We start from the raw sequence: 21011 nt of genomic DNA on the forward strand, positions 1-21011 counted from the left end.
TCTGCATCTGGTCGATTTAACCCCAAGGCCTTTTTATGTCTATCTATGAGTTTCCCCCTTTTTTTTTCATTGCAATTTATTATTTGAAGAAATTACCATGTTATGTTTTTAAGGTTCCTATGCCTTAAAATAGAAAATTAGGTCTTCATACTAGTTAGATAACTGTTATGATATACTGAACTCTTCCATTCTGTTACTTGTGATGAGTACTATTAATTATAACGAATAACAGGTTACTACAATAATAGTCAGGAAAATCTGTTTAAAGGTGTGGATCGTCGATATCTTAAACTCAATAGCCACTATAAAAAAGATATCTGCAGAGAAGAAACAACAAACATTTGCAAAAACTTCATTTTTCTATTCTGCCAGGACATGCACACACTAAGAGCCCTGGAGAATGGTTTTTTAAAAAATCATTGAAATTTGAAATTATACTACAAGTTATTTTCATAATAGTTCTTAGTAATAATGTAAAGATTGTGAAAGTTATTTGATTTTTAGATAGATCAATTCTCAATGTCCATGTTTTGGCCCCCTGATAAAAATATTCCACTCTAAAAAGACTAACTTGCTCGTGTGCAAACACGGGCAGCCCTCAGCTAATAATCGCACACATACAGAGAAGGCAAATAGTGTGGGGCGAAATGATGTTTGGCACCTCAACACTCCTCTCGACTTCACACTGCATATGAAAGCATTAACCTACGTTTTAATCCTGAGATACTTTAAATGTACCACTAAGGCGTAACGGTGTTTAGATATGTAAATACATCACTGGATACCTGTAGACCTTGTTGTAGCCTGTAACACAAAGCCAAGAGCAATCCTTCTACTTTAATTCCCAGGAAGCTCTATCTGCTTCGATTGCTGTTGGAGTGGAACTATCGTGACAGAAAAGAAAAACCATCCCCAGAGCAGGGAGCAAGGCGTCACCTACCATGGGCCTGGGCTTGCTGATGGCCACCAGGCCAGTGAGGAAGTCTTCATCGTGCAGCTGGCTGAAAACATGGGCGTCATAGGCTACCATAATGGAGATTTCTTCCATCATCTTGCCAGCTGGCCTTCCCACAGCAGCAGCTGCTGCCCCAGCTCCAGACCAGACTATCCAAGGAAAAAATCCTGCTGCAGCTCGGTGCCAATGCACACACCCACCTGAGTCTGAGGGGCGGAGTGCCAAAAACCCAGGAGGAAAAAAAAAAAGCAGCTGCTATCACGGGCTTGTCTAGCAATTCACTCCCAGTAGAAAACTAAGGGAGGTCTCTTATCTCTGGAGGAAGTATACGTTCACTATAAACACCTTCTGCGTTCCTTACACACGGCAGCTGGAAAATTCACTTTTTGGAAGTCTTCTTCAAAAAGAGAAATAAAGAAAAGTGTCCTAACTGGAAATAACCTACAGCAAAAGCGAAGAAACAAAAAACCAAAAATAAAATAAAATAAACAACCAAAAATGGCTTTATGTTATGTTCTTGGTAATTAGAAATTTTTAACGTTTATCTTCTTCAGTATTTTTTATTTCAAGATTCTTCTTGGAGAAGTGGATTTTCTTACTGCTTATTTTTTCACATTTATAGAAAATAGATGGCAAGCTTTAGTTTTTCGGAATTTATAGAATTCTTGGTGCAGTTAAAATTATCTCCTGAAGTATGAAAAAGAAAAAGATTCCTTTTCCCCTCTGAGTAGTCTGTTAAAAAAAAAAAGAAGTACCAAAATATAAAAATGAAACCAGGACTGCAACGTCAATACGTATATATAAAAAAACAGAATTCTTGATTTTGAGAACTGTTTTCTGTTGTTTTCCAAAAAGCAACATAAGACTCTCATTTCTAAACGAACTGCTTTTCTCCCATAGAAAAAAGTTCTCTTCATCTTTTATTTTTAAGCTTAGAGTTTCCTTTTAATTACCCAAATCAGCAGATAGCCATGAATTGTTGGTGCCTTAGCTACCAGAAGTGTTGTGTTTTTTTTTTTAAGTACAGCTGGAAACTAAATGAACCTCAGTGGGCCCAGATGAAAAATCTGGAAGTTGCCCATAATTATCATTACAAGGTTGCCGAAATTACCAGGAAATATAATGTATGCTAATTCCATGGAAAAACATTACCCTATTAAGGGGGGAACCGATAATAGCTCCTCCAAAAGTCATTTTTCCAATATGTACAATTAAGCTATTATCTTCTCTGCTTTTTACAGATTATGACACTACAGTACTATGAGAAATATTATTCGCTAGAATTAGGAATCAATTGTAGCAATGCTCGTCTACAATCAAATACAGCTACCGTATTTACAATCAAATTAGTACAATTTTTTGTACTAATTACCAGGAGCAGTATCATGTTCTGTAAGTTCGTTTGCTTTTCAGAAAACAAAGCTTAGAATGAGAGTTATAGGGTCTATTTTCCTTTTTCTCTAAAGTATCTTCACCTAGTTTAACATGATTACTTAGTATCTTGTTCCATTTGAATGTGATAAGGAGAGTTTTGCAACTGCTATACCATTCTAGATTAAACACACACACACACACACACACACAGAAAGTGGGGGAAAAAAACTATTGCTAGGAAACAGAAGCAAGTCTAATAGGCTTATTTAAACAGAAAATGCAATACTTTAAATAAATCCTCAAGATTAAAACAGCTTCAAACTGCGTCTGGCCCCTGTTGGAGCCGCTTAAGCGTTTTTACTTCATTTTTCCCCTCTACGATGGAGCTTTGTCTTTTAAGCATTATTTTCATAAAAAAATGTTTTCAGCACATTTATCTTAATGCTGACTAACCAGGTAAAAAATTAATGATAATCAGGAGGCAGAGTACTACAAGACATCCAGGCAGTTCCTACCTTTCAAATTCCTTTTTATCTTTTCAGAGGTACTTTCAAAGATTCTGGGAACCTCTTCATGCATTCACTAGCCCTGGAAGATTTCAGATTGATCTTGCAGCACCATTTCTAGATGCGAAAGCAATCCCTCTTGCTTTCAGAGTTTTCTTTGCCACAGTGACTCAGTGCTTGCACTCGGATATCTGAATAAGGTGTGCTGACAAAGACACCTGTTGTGGAAGGTAAAGAAACGACTTCCCACAATGCCCTACTCCCTGCTGGCAACCGCCCAGGGGCAAACAGGAATTATACCCGCACCTGAGTGGCTGTCGCGCACCCCAGGAGAGCCCTTCAGTGTAAGAGTCAGTAGGTGATCTTTTTTGCTTAAGAACACTCATAATCCAAGAGAAAAAAGGCTGGAAAGCAATGCCAGATAGCCTGGATGCTGTGTGTTAAACTCATAAAACATTCGAAGCATGGGGCTAGAAGAATGCAAAACGTTTGTAAAAACATACTCGAAAGCTGTAAAGATAGTTTTAAAATTACATAAACGATCAGAAGCCAATAACTACGAATAATTCTGTCCTTATAGAATTCCCTAGGGGTTCTTAGATAAACAGGTATTTTTTTTAAAGCTTCTGATTTATTACCTTCGAAAGACTGTTCTAATTAGCCAGTTATTAATGACATTTCACTTCTAAATCCTCAAGGTCCTCTATCACAGCCCCAGTACATACATTTTCTAGAGCAAGGACCCCCTAAGTTTGATGTACACCCTTCATTTCTTGTCACCCTTAAAATGTTCCTCCATACTTCACTTTCAGAGTCTACAAAGGAAAAATTCAAATGTTTCTTTTCTCATACAATGAAATGTATGCAAAAAGCATACCTTTTGAAAACTGATGCGTTATTTAAAAAAAAACAAAAAAAACAACGGTCTGTGCACTTTTTTTTTTTCTTTCTATTTCCGAAAGACACGTCTTCCAGTCTCAGAAACAGCAGCTACAATATCTTCCCAAACATCAGTGGCCATCACACACACTCATGTTCACATAAGCCCCCTACTCCCTGGCAAGACAGCTTTCTTACCCCTTTGCCTCCCCCAACCCCCGAACTGAGCCCCACGGATCTCCCAGAATTGTTTCTGCAGTCACCTACTTCCCACCAAGCGACCCCACTGAAAAAAGGATTGAGGGGAGGGAATTACCTGAGGTCCAGGCGTGTAGTGCCCACAACACCGTCTGCTGGTAAAACTTACCAGGACAGGATTGTGTGTCAAAGGGGCCGCGAACCACGCGGCATCGGTGTAACCGGCAGATGGTCCCCAAGCAGGAACTAGCTAGCTGTCTGTCCCAGGGCGAGTCATCTAGCTCCCTAGGTTTCAGTTTCCTCATGGTCATGTAAATGCAGAGGGATGGAACCCATCAGAGGCTTTCCTGTGTGCTTAGGGTCAAGAGCAATGAGTCCTATTTCCCTCCACTAAACAGGCTTCTTGGAGGATTTGAAAGCGAAAATGCCTATTTAAGGTCCATGGGAATAAAAACGATGGGTGGCATTAATCCCAGATGTGAAGAAAGTGTCTCCAGAGTTGCTATAATGTGTCTGTCCCAACAAGGCAGTTTACCTAGTACCCTCGTTTAGACTTTCTAATATCGACTCTTTTGCCTGTAAAAGAGAATTTAATGGCAGTTTTTATAATTCTTATTAGTTACTCTTCCCAGTCTTTCTATTCAGAGCCAGACCGGCTACAAAATCATTTTCAAAAGCCTCTCCGGATCTCATTAAGATCAAATTTTAACAAATAAAATCTCTAGTGATTTTTAAGGGCCGTTTTAAGGTTTTACGTAGAAAGATTTTATTCTGGTAGCTGATTGTTTCAACAGTCATTTTTCTAGGATTAATTTTAACAAAATCATACCTGGCTCATACTGGATGAGTATGAGTCTAATAAACCACCCCCGGCCTTCAAGAACATCTATTCTCAAGTGTCAAATTTGGAAACAGCCAAAACAAAAATCAAGAAAAGCCTGAATAAGATGTGAATGTTTGTCTATTTGTGCTCTCCCCAAATACAGCAAAGCAAAGTAGTTTCACTGTGGGAGTAATATTTTGTTACCCACCAGTCAAAGCAGCAGACGCATTAAAAACGATCACGCATCGTTAAAAAATGATCACGCATCATTAAAAAAATTATCTCACCTCACAAGAGTGGCTGTAAAGAGCCTTTTCCCAGGCCTCAGATTCTACTTGTTGAACTTTCTCATCACCACAGCCATAAAACCAGGATGAGATGGAAGGAGGGCAATGTCACCACGGCGGAAATAAGGACTACAGGGCAGAAAGGTCTTCTGCGTCCCCCACGTGGACAGGCAGAGCCCCATCGAGACTCCACTCTTCCTTCCCAGTGGCCCCTGTCCAATCATTCATGAACATCTTCACGGATCTTCCCAAATAATCCAATATACCCGACTCATGGTTAAGGGATCTTCGCAAAGCGTTCAAGGCCAATAAGAAAGTCAAAATTCTACAAGTACTTTCCTAATCACAGAAAACCAGAATTCCAAGAGGCTTTCTATTTACACTTAGTAGTGCACATCGCGAAACCCAAGGAGAAAATAAGAGAATGAGAAACCACAGACGTATGAATAGAAGAAAGCTTTTCAGAATATTTTGGATTTCAGCATAGCCCGGTAACACACACTGAGTTTTTACAAAGGGAAAAGAACAAACAGTAAAAGATAAGCGAAATCTTAGTTCTCTTTAAAATCATGCAAAGGTAAATAAAGAAAACCATTATTCTTGGGTCAAATTCCAGCCATTCAGCTCATTAGCTCATTATCTTTCCTATCTTTCCTAGCAATTGCTAGGAAAATTCAAAACCTCAGAAAACACAGATTCTTTCAAATAAATCTCTAGAGTTGAACTAAAAAAACCAGTGGGTGGGACGTATATACTTGCTTAACAGTCAAACTGGGGGTCTTACTCCTTCATTTGCATCTCACTACAAAGAATGAGGGCGCGGTAGATTCCAGATCTTGAAACTCTCACGATTCGGCTTTTACCTCATTTGTAACTCGAAGTCACACGGCCAACGGTTAAAAACAAGACGACAGGCCCCAAATGGAGCTGCTTATGCTAAGCCCCACATCACCAAACAGAGACTTCATTGAAAAGTTCTGGCTGTCCCATAAATGGAATCTTAAATCAGTCAATCAGGAATCAATCGCCTGATCAGCCCTCGTAGGTCATCTGCCTGACAGAGCCCAGCCATTCCCAAAAGAAAAGCGACCTTGCAATAACCAGTCCGCTTTTTTGCCTAATAGAAATTCCTCATCCCCACTCCCTTCTGCCCATGAGAGTCCTGTCTTTTTTGTAGAGCTCCTTGGAGCTCCTTTCTATCTGCTAGGTTGGATGCTGCCTGATTCATGAATCCTTAAATAAAGCCAGTGAGATCCTTAAAATTTACTCGGTTGATTTTGTTTTTAAACACAACGCATTCACTTAAACTTTACCTAACCAAAAATAACTGTTTCAAGGGCTCCTAAGCACTCACTGCTGTTTGCCATCACCCAAAATGAGGATGGTTTCATTTTGAGTAATGCTTCATCTTGTCTCATTCTGGGCAGAATACACATCTGAACTGTAATTACAAACAACTTTACCTAATTTCTAAAGCATTCAAATAATTTTTCTTTTTTTTTTAAGTTTTAGTAACAACCAAATCCAACCATTCCACATGGATAATTTAGATTCATTTTTTCACAAGATCAGAAGGTTGGTTTAGGGAACAGCAAAGAATGTGAGTTCATTTTCATTCACGTGCTCATTTGTCTCAAGTTCTTCATGGGGGCTGGTGAGCTAGGCCGGAATACTTCACTTCCCTTTCCAGTGGGTCACAGACAGACAGTGATGGACTCGGCAAAAATCCTGCAAGTTAAAACTTGATGAATTTGGTGGCATGTGAATTATATCTCAATTTTTAAAAACCGACATGCCTGTTATGCGCAGAGGGGGTGCTTTCAAAATTTGTAATATAGTAACATATAATCTAGTTATAATAATGACTAATATATACCAAAAATTCTTTTGAATAGTAATATTAATAATAGCAGCTAATCTTTAGTAAGCACTCACTATATCCTAGACATAGAATCTCATTTAATCTTCACAATGAATTAATGAGCTAGGTAATACAATTATCCCTATCTTATAGAAAGCATTTCATTAATGTTAGTTGCTGTTATTATCAATGTTAATAAAGATCGCGTCTGGAGGGGCAAGACCATCTGCCTAAATCTGAAGAGAAGATGGAACAGTAACCTTTAGAAATGAGACAGGCACCGCTTCCGCTTCCTCTCGCCTCGTCCAATTCATAAAAGTCCAGGAGAGGGAAATAAAAGGTGTCACACGACTCCAACCCTCTACCAGTTTTCCCCAAACAATTCGAGCTTTCTAGACTGGCTTTATTTGGGAGCAATTTGGTAATTTACATGAGTCCTCCTGCCAGAAATCATTGAGACAGGATAGAGGAGGTAAAAGGCTGATAATGTGGGGGTGGGAGGGAGTCGCCTCTAGCTGAGCTGCCCTCTCCAGTTTCCTGACGACAATGCAAACAGTTTAATTAATTACCTCCTATTAAATTGAACAACTGTGACAAGAACTGAGAACAAAGAGAGCATTTGTTGTATCATAATGATATTCATCTGTTGTAACCTGATCAACAAAATACGGTTACCATGGGCTATCTCGTGGAAATACATAATCCTTCTTTATAATTATATTGTAGTACGATTTTTCCACTGTTCATTTGTATCTTAGAGTCCAAAGAAATAGCCTGTGCAATGGTTAACAGTAGCAGCTTATCTGGAAGCTTCTAACTGACCAGTGAAGCCATAATCCACTTCATTTCGGATTATCAACTGCACTGGATTAGGGGTGAAGGGGGAGGGGCACAGAAGTAACACATTTCACATCTACTGTGACGGGTGGGGCTTTAAGGACATTGTCTCTTTTAGGGTTTACAACAATGCTATGAAGCTGGTTTTATTATCTCCATTTTATAGAAGAGAAAACCACTGTCTTAAGAGTTTAAGTAATTCAAGGTCACATCACCACTAAATCAGAGCCGGATTAAAACTGACATACGTTATCACAGAGGCGCTGGGTGTTTTCACCACCTACAACGGGTTCATCATAAAACAAATGCAAGGGAGAAGGAAGTCAGTTCAACTCGGAGATCCTGAAACAGATGCTTTTAAATTTCTAAAGCTGGACTTTGTATTTCTGTTCTCTTATATATTGCTTTTAATATTATATCCTTGTATATTGAAAATATGAACTAAAAACTCATACTGCACCTAACAGTATTATTTACAAGGCATTTGCAAATATAATGAAAAAGAAAAGACTGAAGGCCAACCACTGACAAGAGCAATGCACGAACTAGCGGTCCGCTGTAACGGAAAGCATCCTGTGGATTGAGGGGCAGCGTTCCCCGAACTATCTGTCAATGGCGGCTTCCATGATGCTGGCTTCCCATTTGCTTTAAGAGCAATAGTAAAAGTTCTTAATAATTTTTTAACAGGGGTCATAGCAGCAGCAGTGGCATTGCCCAGAGCATTCTAATTTCATTCATTTCAATTGGAGTTTATTTTTATGTTCAATCCAAAATATTTTCCCAAAAAGTGATCATTTCAGGTTTAAGAATTGTCACAAAGTATCATCATAGAGTACATCTCTCTCCAATATCACGAAGATCGTAAAAATAGCTAAAATCCTTATGCTTTAATTACTCTTCAAATTAAACATGAACTTAAGAGATAATATTCATGCCTACGTAACTGGCCATGAGTTTACTTTCAGTCACAAATTCCAACTTGATCACTACTCTTATAAGGTGTCCTAAAGGACATACATATTCTGTGATACATCTTATTTAAAATGTTCATGTGGGATCTAAGAAGATCTTCAAATGTTTAAGTGAAGAAGGCCTGTTTACGAATTAACCAAACATACACAAAAAATGAAAGGCAAAACAAGCAGCTCTCTCTCAATTTCTAAAATTGTAAGCTCCTCATTCCTTATTATGTTGTCCTAATTGTCCTGTATTAAAATCTTCAGTGTAGTTCTTAAATACAAAATTTAAATGTTCGAAATTGCTATAAAGCTATTATTTTATATTCAACTTAGCATGCACTTGTAGAGAATTTTGAGCATGCAATGAAATGTGAGATTATGATTTATAATACTAAAATGACTAACATTTACCTATTATTGAAATGATGGTATAGGGAAGGAAATATTTATTCTCTACTCTTCTTTTGGCTGGTCTGATAATTAAATTGACATAAAACAGATTAACAAGAGAAAAAGAACTTTTTAATTATGTACATATGGGGCAGGGTGGAAGTGGGAAGACATAGATATGGGATTCAAGGGCAAGTTGGGGTTTATATGTCATCCCGAGCTAAGGAATGGGATAAGGGACTAAGGCTTCCAAGGAGAAGAGGTTAATTCACAAGATGATAAGCAGAGCAGAGGTTTGGTAATTAGATGTTTGTCGTGTTAAACGCAAAGATAATTCAGATAAAAAGTTATCTCTGGATATCCTCTCTCTGGGCCAAGACTCCTATCTAAATTCCTTTAGGTAGTTAAGGGAGAAGTAAAAGTTTTTCTTGAATCGGCTAGGTCTGAACTGCCTTCAGCTCAAACTGTCTCCATGCGTAAGTGGTACATTTTGGGAAGGTCTGTTTGAGCCCTTTCAATGATAGAACAAAAAGCTCCTTTAATTAGTTGAGAGTAGAGTGATGTTTATATATTAGCAAATCAATAAATAATTAGATAGTAAAATTGAATAAAAATATACGTTGAATATTAATTTGTAGAGAATTTTAATTTTTGTAAATAATAATTCCTTTTGCGTTTCCTTATGGTCAACTGGTTCTTTGACGCTTCACTACTCAGTGGTATCTTTATTCCAAAGAGTACCAAAACGGGGAACGAATGGAAAACTAATTAGTGGCCAACTGGAAGATGTCATTTCCAATCATCTCTATCAAATGACTAGGCTATTGGAATCAGCTAAAATTAAGAGCTAAAATCAATAAGAGTTTCCATATTGGAAAGTTTCAGTTATCTAATGTTTTATTCACACTTCCAATTTTCTGTTCCCATGTGTAGAGGAGAGCTGCCTAAATCAATGTCACAGACAAACTGGCTCATCAGGTTGGCCACATAAACTTAAAACTTAAACAAAAAGTTCTGGATTAAACTTTATAAAGAATAAAATGAATTTCTCATCTGCATTTGGAAAGTCTCTCTGTCTCTCTCTCTCTCATACACATCTCTGAAAAGATTATTCTTGTCCTAAACCATTCGACTATTTGGCACATACTGTGTACCAGATAACTTGCTAAGTATAGGTTTTTGCATACTTCTTAAACTTAACTCCAGTTATTCTACATTGTTCTCTTTACAAAACAGTTGACAATATAAAAGACACATGAACACAGTATACATGGTCTTACTGACCATGGTTTCCAAATGAGTCTTATATGAGCCAATTTAAACAATTCTTTATTATAGTTATAAGTTTACCAGTAATTCAATATTGCTTAAAAAACACTTTATGTTAGAATAATATCTTACTAAAGATATTCCATTAAAAAAACCCCTCTGATATGTATAAAGGGTAATTAACCATTATACAAGATGATATCACAGTTCTTTAGTGTGAAAGAAAATAAGCTATAAATTTGCCCAAAGCCTCTATAAGACAGAATTCTAAAGTGGCCATTTTGTAAAGGAGCTTCATGCATTCCCAGACGACAAACGGTTCCTTTGAAAGCATGCATAGTATGATTAATGTAGAGTGCATGAGCACTATTAATATAAGTTGCCTGTGCTCCTTTTATTATTAATATATTTGTAGAAGTGGTCTTTAACTTTATAACACCACAGAATGTAAAGGGAGCAGTAAGCAAGCAAATTTACTGGTATTTTGTCTTTACCCGGTTAGGCAGAAGCAGGGTGAAGAAAATAGGTTTGAGATTGGAAAGTAATAAATCTCTGAATGTCACAGCAGAAAGACTGAATCCTCTGACAAGTGAACGCGCCCAGGCTAAGTGACAAGAGTCTGACAGGACGTTGCAATGTTGATAGCACCACTTCCCACGCCAAAGCCCTTAGCTCAGATGACCCTTCTGAGATGTGCATGAGTCAAATAACCAAAAAAATAAAACCATTATAGGAAAACATCAACCATTTCAATTTAACCTCTTAAGTAATACCTTCTCTTAAAACCTTAATCCATTTCCTCTAAAGAAAATAGTTTCTTGGCATCAAAATTGTAGAATTCTGTATTCAGAAAACATTTGTAATTGATAGGGTATTCTGTTGGAAAAAATAACTAAAGCAAATGATGGATACAGAACAATGTTACTAAGAGGTGTATGGGAGAAAAGAGACATTCACGTTAAACGCACTGTTGTTTTTTGTTTTGTTTTTGCTACGAACAGCCCATATATAAATTAACAAAAAATGCAGAAATCAGAATGAATTCAAAGTGAAACAACTTTTTTTGATTTTAATGGTCAGTAAAGAAATATATAAACTTAAATATAAGCCTTGAAGCCTTTAGTAGATATAGGCTTATTAGTTATTTTGGCTGAGCAACAGCCTCTTATGTAGGGCTAAAGCACACGAAATTAGCTGGTTTTTAGAAAAAGATAAATTGAATGTAAAATTAGGGAACGGCATTTGAAAAACAAAAAGGAAAAAGCAATAACTTGCTAATCAGGCTGTAAGGGATGTTTAGTGACTTCTGCAATAGTGTTTAAACATTTTGTTTTCCATTAGCACCAAATGAGATGGTACTTTAGTACATTAATATTTTAAATTTATTTTAATGGTAATCATTATACACACCTCTACACTCAACAGCCTAATTATTTTGAATATCTCGAATTAAATCAGATTAGGATACTCTAAATATTACTACCAACAGTGAAATCTACAGATCTCCCTCTCTCTCTAATACTTATTTCCTTCAAATCCCTAGTTTCAGGATATGTCAGAACCCTGGTTTGTCTTTAAAATATTTTTTTATCTTAATAACATGAAATTAGTAAAGCTTCGCGATACTGCTTAAACTACTAGATTCCTGAAAAATTTGTTCTTTAGTGTCGACATTTTGGAAAAACGCCTTTTACAGATTTCACTGTTATCAACTCAATGAGTAAAGAGGAGTGCGTGCTGTTTAATCTGTTAGGTATAATAATGGAAACTTTTTTAGAAAGGAAAATTACTGTAGAATTTCAACTGTCGTGGCAAAGAAAAGAGAGGAAGTAGAATATAGTTCTATCATTTCGAGGACTCAGGGAAAATTCCTCACCCAACCCTGTACAGCTCCCCTCCCTCATTTTGTTTTTTTTTTTTTAATTAATTGTTTTATGGTGACACTGGTTAACGAAATCCATAAGTTTCAACTGCACACTTTAACAGTAAGGCATGTATATATATATATATATATATACACTGTGTGTTCCCCTCCCATAGTTAGATTTCTTTCTGTCCTCCCTCATTTTTAATATCACGTTGCAAAGTTGTGTAAATGCTGTAGGGTTGCAACTGCCAGTCCCCTTATTCACAGCCCTGAGTTTTCTTAAAGTCTACACCGAGCAAAGCTTGATGCGGAGGCTTTAATAAATGAGCCAATGGAAAGGCCCTGCAAGTGTGATGAATATCTTCATGCAGGAGAAGGAAGTGGCTCATGTCTGGGTTGTAATCGCGCCTGGTGTTGGCTCAGCAACCGAAACACCATGTGAACTTAGATAGGCAGCTTCTTGTCTATGGTAAAACCGCAGCATTGGACTAAATAACTGGTTGTCGATTTCGTTTTAACAGTCCAGGGCTCCATTTTGAAGCATGCTAACATATAAGAATCGTTATCTATGAAAGAATCACTCGTCTTTAAACCTGCTCAGATGAGACACTCCATACTAGTTAACTGGATCTTTTCAGTGTTTTTTCTTTTTGTTTTCTCATAGTAATAACATTTCTTAAATCAAACTCAAGAATCCGCTGTGAAAATCTGATTGTCCAGATAAGAATAAAAGGCAAAGAAACAGCAAGCCGTTTGTAATGATCTCCATTGTGTTTTCAAGACCTACCAGAATTAAACTTGAGTAGACACTCCAAACCGCAGAACTCTTACACTGAGTCATGGAGTCACATATAGAAAACTTTCTCGAACTTGGCACTATTAACATTTTGGCATGGATCACTGTTTTTGTTGTAGGAAGCTGCCACATGCATTTTAAGATGTTCTGTACCATCGCTGGCCTCTGCACTCTAGAATCCAGCAGTACCCCTCCTCCAAGGCTGGGACAACCCCCAAATTTCCAGACATTGTCAAATGTCCCCTGGGAGTGGGGGTGGGGGTCAAAACTGCCCTAAATTGAGAATCGTGGCTACATAGTAAATTGAAATTATAGAGAAATGTTTGTTTGTTTGTTTGTTTAATCCCAAATTGACCTCTAACCATTAGACTTTTAAAACTAACTTCTGTTTTCAGGCCCTAGCAATGTTGCCTCAGATTCTCCTAAAAACTGTCAATAAATGAGTTGTTGATTAATATCTGTAAAGGACTTTTCTTTTTTCACCTTGACAGGGTCTTTGCTTCATAGATTACAACTAGAACATTTAAATATTCTTTTTTTGTTTTTTAGTTTTTCAAGGCATAATTGACCCCCCCAAAAAAGTATATATTTAGGGTATACAACTTGATGTTCTGGTATTAAATATTCTTAAAATTAGAAAACCACAAAGCAGTTACTAACAGATCACCTGTGGTATCTCATTTTTATAGGTTTTGCTGATGTATCAGTGTTAACTATTTATATGCTGGAATATATATTACTCGACTTCGTCAGTTTTATAAAGTAGTGTCCACGAATTTGAGAGATAGGAGGGTTCTAGAAAGTTTTCGGATTCTTATGTTTCTGAAGGGGACCAGAATACGCCACCCCAAATATGCCACTTTGTCACAAGGATTATTTTGAGCTGAAGGCAACTGAGAAACAGACACAGGAGTTCTCTGCCTTCTCTGTATCTGCCTAAAAGCAGGGCATAAACGTCCCTTTTGCAAAGGACATTTCTATTTGTAAAGATGCCCCCTCTACAAACCTTATCTATCAGTAGTTCCCCCATATATCTCCCAGTCGCCTTCCCACACTTTACCCCCCCAGCAGCCCCAACTCCCTTTTCCTTCACTTAGCCATCTCTCCACAGTTCGTCACCCTTTGTTAAAGTGGTATGTAAGTCCCCCGGGTCTGACGACCTCTTTGGGTTTTCGCTTCCACGCTGTGAAGTCTCCATTCATGTAAAAATATTAACGCCAATAAACAAACAAACAAACAAACCACCATAAACACCCTGTGCCTTTTCTCCTGTTAAGCTGCTTTTTGTCGGTTTCACAGGCGGCCAGAAACCCAACCTGAGCGGGTAGAGGAAAAGTCATCCCCTCTACGTTTCTAACTCATGATTTATTGATGAATTTATCATCAAAAAGATGTCAGTTATATTTACTCATAAACATACAATACCGTGGTTCACAGAGTGTTGGCATGGGCCTTAGAGCTTATTATCTGGTTCCTGATTTACAGATGAAAAAAACAAAGCCTAGGGTTTACGCGATTGAAAAAAGCAAAAATATATTACGTTTTTAAAAAATGAAGGGAAGATGAAGGAGGCATAAGAAGGAAGAAGAAACAAAGCCAAGAGGGAGCAAAGCAATCCCTTTAGTGGGGTGTGGCGGGTGTGACAAACCAAAGCCTCGGCAAGCGCACTTCTCAGGCCCGGGGGATCCATGTTGAACACGAGCTAGAGGAGCGAGGGGTGTGCCTGGACACCCCTGAACAGCTCTGAACACTCGGTGATTCTGATCGAGGGGAAACCAAGGTGGGCATAAGCTTCCTCCAGCACCGCACACACTGCAGAAGCTCCAGGCCTCAGCGGCACCATCAGAGTGGTCCACGGTGGTCCCTGGTTGGCTCCGACTTGCTATAGACTCCCAAAACAAGGCCAGAAACAGATTTGTGTCTACCATTAAAACATGCGACCTAGACTCGGTGACAATTCAACACCCCATACTGAATATAAAATCGGGTTTCCCTCAAAATATGATTTTAGGTCATTTATTCTCTGTATTGAGAGCATCAGACCTTCAAAAGGGTTGGGATAGTGAAGGAAGAGGGGACTTTTTTAAAAAAAAAAACATTTAAAAAAGAAGCATTTACATCGAGTATTGCAATCAGAATTTTTAATAGGCAAGAAGTTTCATTTCAAATTCACTGGTGGAATCTATAAATACATCGCCCATTTCCTGGTTGCTTAGGCCACTAAGGGTCTAATCTATTTCCTGAGCTGAAACTAGCTAATGGAAAAATATTTAGAAGGTAATCATCTAGTGAGATGGGCATTTGGCATCTATTCATCCAAAACACATTCTTGGTCATAATTCCTTTCTGCAATTTATACTGTTTCTAAAGGCATAAGCTCACTTTTTACAATAAAAGGTCTTTGCTAGGAAAATATGTAAGGCTCCCCCTTCTCTACCCCTAACGTTTTATGGAAGACTGAATTACCTCCTCCCTTCTCTCAGGAGGAGTCATGATGGACCAGCGTGACAAACAGACCGATAAATAAATAATAAGACAATGGGAGAGTATGTCTAAGGGGCTAATGCGCTGGCCAAAGACTCAGACGGGCATGTTCTAATTTCGGGACGTCCTACCAGAGGAATGCACATCTTCTGACACATTTTGATCTCCCCCAATAGTTGTACCATGAGAGCGCCCATGACATATGTGATAGGATGCATAAAGGAAGAAAAGATGTTTCTCGGTTTTGACTTTTATGATTATTTTCTATCCTAGTGTGTAAACTTAATTATATGTGACTTTTAAGCTAGGCAAGGAAGGGAGAGGCGATATGGTCTTCGTCAGCTCCATCGTGCAGTGAGGGGGCTATCTGCAGGCAGGAAGAGATGGCTACGGGAACAAAAAATCTTTGAAATGGATCACTGGGCCAGACAGAGAGAGTGAAGATGATCTCATATGGGAAATAGGAAGGAACTGAATCCTTCAACGCCCCTCTCATACACCAGGCTCATCAAACACACACATTCCCTGTACGAGCCTCCCAACATCCTAATCTGATTTCCTGGTCACATATGACAGAAAACGTAGATAGAAGAAAAATGAGGAAAAAATGAATGGGAATGAAATTAGATCCTCAGTATCACCTTGAAGGAAAATTACCAACTTTTAACATGACGCTAGCTGCTGAAATAGTTAAATCACTGAATCTTGGTGATTTAAAATAACAGAAGTTAATTTTTTGTTCATGGAAAGCTCAGCTGGCAGGAGGGTGGGACTGGGGTATTCTGAACGACATTTTCATTTAGGAACTCCAACTGATAAAGATTCTAGCATCTTCAACATGCGGCTTCCACGGTCACTTTGGGTGTCCATTTCATAAGAGATATAGCATCTGGAAACAATATGGGAGATTTTCTATTTTAAAACAGCCAGGCCAAAGGTAGAAATGAGTATCACTTTTGCTCTCATTCCTCTGCCAGACTCAGTCATATGACTACACCTAACTGCAGAGGAGGCTGGAAAATGTAGTCCAGCTGTGTTAGCAGGAAGAAAGGAAATGAGGTTTGTAGAACTATTAGCCAATATCTGCCACAGTGTCTTTCCCAGGATATTATGCTTTATCTGCAAATACACCCAGCTCTTGCAGCCCGGGAATGTGAATTTCAATGGTGGATTTATTCCAATGATACTCTACTACTTAAATTTGCCTGGCAATAAAATTTACTATAAAACAGATGGCCTATAAAAGGTAAATTTTCATTATCTTTATATGCTACCTTATTCAAAGATAAGTTCAACTACATAAAAATATGCTTAAATCTCTTTGGTTTTATTATCTCTACTTTGACCTTTAGAGTGGCTCTCTATTTTCACATTTTCTCAATCTATTATTCCTTGTAGAAGTCAGATAATCTTTAAAAACCCTTCAAAAGATTTGCACTGTACTTAGGATAAAATCCACAATCCTAAGCAAGGCCTCTGAGCTTCTGCAAGAATCTGGTCCCTGGCTTTATCACTAACCTCATTTGCCAGCACAAATTTTGCTCACTTTGTACCAGCCTTTCAGTTCCTTAAAAAGGTCACACACCTTTCTGTTCCAGGGCCTTCCCAGTAGCATTTTCTCTGCCCAGGGAATTTTTATATTTTTTCTTTTTACCATGAAATATATTTTCCTATAAAAGAATGTAACTGATGTATATGACTCCCACTCACTTAAGCACCAAGGCCAAGCAAGGCAAGGGATAAATCATTATCGAAGGGAGAGGCTTTGCCCCCATCTATTGACAGAGAAGCCTTTTAGAGGTCCTGGCTTTGTCTCCTGCATGAGGCAAGTTAAAGCCCAAGATCCCGGCCACCAGCGACTGGCAAATACCCAAAGAACAAACACAGTTTTAGAATTCACTTAGATCTCAGGATTCGGGTTTTCACGGAATTTCTGGCTTCTAAAAATTTTCCTTTTCCCACTAGCTCAGCCATATATTTAAAAATATTTTTAAATTATTTTATCCAGAACTTTTATACCAGAAGGGTTTATACTGACATCTAGTCCACTGTTTGGCCAGAAAGAAAAGAACTTCTATGGCATGTCTTACTAGTTAGTCCTCCTCAGCTGGCCAGCTCCTATTAATGAAAATGGTACTGCCTCAGAAAGGTTTTCTTTGATCCTCATTCCCCAACCTAAAGTAGCTTCTTACTATTTTCTCTCTTGGAACAAATGGTTCTTTCCTTCTGTAACCTTGATCACGACTTTTGTTTACACATCATTTTTGCACCATCTGGCCCATCCATTACCCTGTAAGCTCCAGGAGGACTGAATAGAAAGGATGCCTAGCACAGCATGGGACACAGGAGGTGTATAAGAAATCTTAACTACTTATTAAGCGAAAGAATGAATGGCTGAAATTTAATATAATCATACAGAGTCAGAGTAGTTTTAAACCCTGTAAGTGTCCAATAAACAGTGGCAATAATGAACAATTTCTAAATATCGACTGCCGTCAAAAACTATGCAGCATGGTGTAAGAGTAATATGAAAAAAATAGTGGGTATAAGAAAGGAAGTGAAGCACAGACCGAAACTAGATCCCGAATATCCCAAATTTTCGCTGCCACTTATTAGCCAAGGGGCTTTTATGAGAGACTTCAACATCCCATGCCTGTTTTCTGATCTGTAAAATCAGGTCAATGAGAGAACTTGATGTTAACACCATCATGATGTTAAGACGGTGAGAAGATGTAAAACACGCCAGGCGACCGAGGAGGCAGAATATCACTGTGGTTCTGGTTGCTGTCATCCCACAGTTCACGTTACCCAATGGTGCCTTCAGACAAAATGGCAAGTTGCATAGAATCGAAAGGGGAAATACATAAGAATGGCAAACTGTAGAAAGGGACTCGCGGTGGCACACAGACATCCTGAGGGAGGCAGGGGGGAGCCGGCTGCAGGGTGCCCGCTGCCACGTGCGATCGTGACCCACACGGCAGTCGGGGCAGGGCCTGAGATGGGCCTGGACCTCCTTCTGCAACTTTCTCACAGCATGCAGTTCACTGGCTCCATCACCACCTCTCAGGGGAAGGACGTCTTTGGATCTGATCTCAGGCTCAGTTCATCGAAACAGTTGGGAAGATGAGCCGAGCAGGCAAGATCAAGCTGGGCACCTCTGGCGGCAGCAGCCGCTCTGGGCAGCAAAGGCCAGGTAGGTCCAGTGCAGCAGTCTTCCTGATGATGCAGTGCTCTCCCCGGGGACCCCATTTCTCAAGAGACAAAACACTAGCCCTTTCTGTTTTCCTTGTTCCCTTTTTAACCACATTTTTTTTCTCCAAATACTGAGACTGTATTACGCAATCTCCTCTTGCGTGCTCATTCCCCAACCCCAAGTCCTGCATCCGACCACAGTCAAGTGACCAGAGTTTGGATCTTGTGATATTGCACTGACTACAGGTCTGATCGTTTCGTAATGAAAAATGTTGTACCCTTTTTATTCCTAGATGTAAAACTAGTTCTTTTCAGTCACCCTGAGGCCATCTACCCATGGCCCACATAAAAAATTTACATTAAGATGAGTTTAGCTCCATTACCTACATTAAGACTCTAAAGTTACATCTGTCGAGATAAAATGACTACAGCTGAAACCTGAGATAAATGAAAACAGAAACAGATTAACGGGGCCCAGTGAAAGAGTCCGCCTACAGCCAAGCGCTGGACAGCGAGGCCGGTATCACGTCACGAGCCTTCACACTTGGCTCTACTACATTTTCAATTGCTCAATGTCAGAGAAGTATCAAACTGTGCTTTCTTTAAAACAGGGTGGATTCATTCTAACCTCAGAAAAGAAATGTGGGGTGTTGATCTTAAAAAACCAATTGCCACAGTCAATTTTAGTGCCCTACTGAAATCAGAATACGTGAATCTAAAGGACAGCTGCTGTTCTAATCTGGCCAAGAAAGCAGGTATTCATTCATTCATTCATTCATTCATTCATTCATTTTTATTTTATGGTGACATTGGTTACTGAAATTCAATAAGTTTCAGCTGTACATTTTAAGAGTAAGGCATATACATGTTTACACTGTGTGTTCACCTCCTATAGTTAGATTTCTTTCTGTCACCACACATTTGACCCCTTTTACCCTATCTACTTCCCCCTCCCCCCTCCCTTCTGGTAACCAATAGTCCATTGTCCATGTCCACAAGTCTCTGTTTGTTCTGTTCATTTGTTGCTTTAAGGTTTATATCCCATGTATAAGTGAAATGTGATTTTCAACTTTTTCTGTCTGGCTTATTTCGCTTAGCACGATTATCTCGAGGTCCATCTATGTTGTCGCAAATGGCATTATTTCATCTCGAGAAAGTAGGTATTTTAGAAGATTCAGGTAAGTCTCTAAATCTTTGATTGCACTATTCTTTTGTGCTATTGTTTTAAGAATGTGTTCCTGTTCATTTTGGCAAATGTATTCTTTTCTTCTCCCAATGATTTATGTCATCTAAATCATTCTCTTTTTTTAGTCAACATTGTTTGATAAATAATACACATCACAACTGAAAGATATCAAAATCTTGTGAAAATACAATAGAATTAGATAAACATTTGATTAGTTTTTCCCTCAAATTCTTATAAATTCTTAGAAGCCATGAAAGAAAACTTAAAAAATTTTAAGCCTCCTCTGAACTCTAGAAACTCGACTTTCTGGTGTGTAATAAAATCAGTATCATCGGCTAGATTTTGTTTGTGATTCTGGAATATCTCTACTCAAGTTTTATTCACAATCACAAGCTCTATTCCTTCTGCTTTCAACGTACCTAACCTGATGCCAGTTTACTCACTTCACTTGTTCTGTGAAAGTGTTTATTTTTTTAATTGAAAAATCGATATCAGCTCATGGTAAATAAACTGTAGAAAGGATATTATTAAATAAAAAGTATTAATCCATGAAAGCAAATACTATTAAGTGGCAAGGAAGTCTCTCTCCACGCCAAGCTCTCGGCCCTCTCCTCGGAAACTGGGTCGACGTCTTTTAGGTGACGAAACGTAAGTTTGCTGTGCACCGTCACAGGGGTGGCTGCCAAGCGGCCGTGTCCCCCGCACCCGCCTCCCGTGTGTCACCTCCTCTCACACTGACTCTCCACGGGATCTGCTTCGGCCGTGCGACACTGACACATGGGACACGAGCAGAGGCTTGGTTGGTAAGCGCCTGCGCTCGGGTCTCGCCTGCTCGGGGACCTGAGACCACAATGCTGCGAGGAAGTCGAGGATGAGGACGGAGGTGGAAAGAGAGATCCTCCCCTGGCTGCCCCCATCAACTCAGGGACGCTATGTCGGAAAATAAACCAAGTCCCGAAGTCCCATATAGTATTCCAACGAATGCTGCCATATGAGTGACTCCAGATTGCAGAGCTGCCCGGGCAGCTCAGGGAATTGTGAGCGATGTTGCTATTGTAAACCAGTAAGTTTCGGGATGGTTTGCTGTGTAGCAACAGACAACGGGTACAATGTGTAAACGTAAATATGCAGAAATGCTACTGACATTT

The 21011-nt window shown here is 38.9% G+C and overlaps 1 protein-coding gene across 12 annotated transcripts in view; it reads right to left on the reverse strand.

The window, feature by feature from the left end:
• Positions 1 to 21011, reverse strand: part of RABGAP1L (RAB GTPase activating protein 1 like) — a 417651-nt gene that overhangs the window by 65485 nt on the left and 331155 nt on the right. The window contains exons 1-3 of one of the 12 annotated variants that reach the window (XM_039881427.1): positions 4031 to 4547; positions 2845 to 3053; positions 941 to 1687 (exon numbers count right to left, since the gene is read on the reverse strand). The exons of 7 other annotated variants lie outside the window; for them this stretch is intronic. In XM_039881427.1, the coding sequence (XP_039737361.1) occupies positions 941 to 1051 (111 nt within the window). In that variant the 5' untranslated portion in view covers positions 1052 to 1687; positions 2845 to 3053; positions 4031 to 4547. Of the gene's footprint in view, positions 1 to 940; positions 1688 to 2844; positions 3054 to 4030; positions 5800 to 21011 lie in introns of those variants that run through there. 4 more of the 12 variants (XM_039881428.1, XM_039881426.1, XM_039881433.1 and 1 more) reach the window with 4 other exon arrangements.

This window comes from Pteropus medius, unplaced genomic scaffold (genome assembly GCF_902729225.1).
Source record: "Pteropus medius unplaced genomic scaffold, Ma_sr-lr_union100, whole genome shotgun sequence".
In the NCBI taxonomy this organism is placed as follows: domain Eukaryota; kingdom Metazoa; phylum Chordata; class Mammalia; order Chiroptera; family Pteropodidae; genus Pteropus; species Pteropus medius.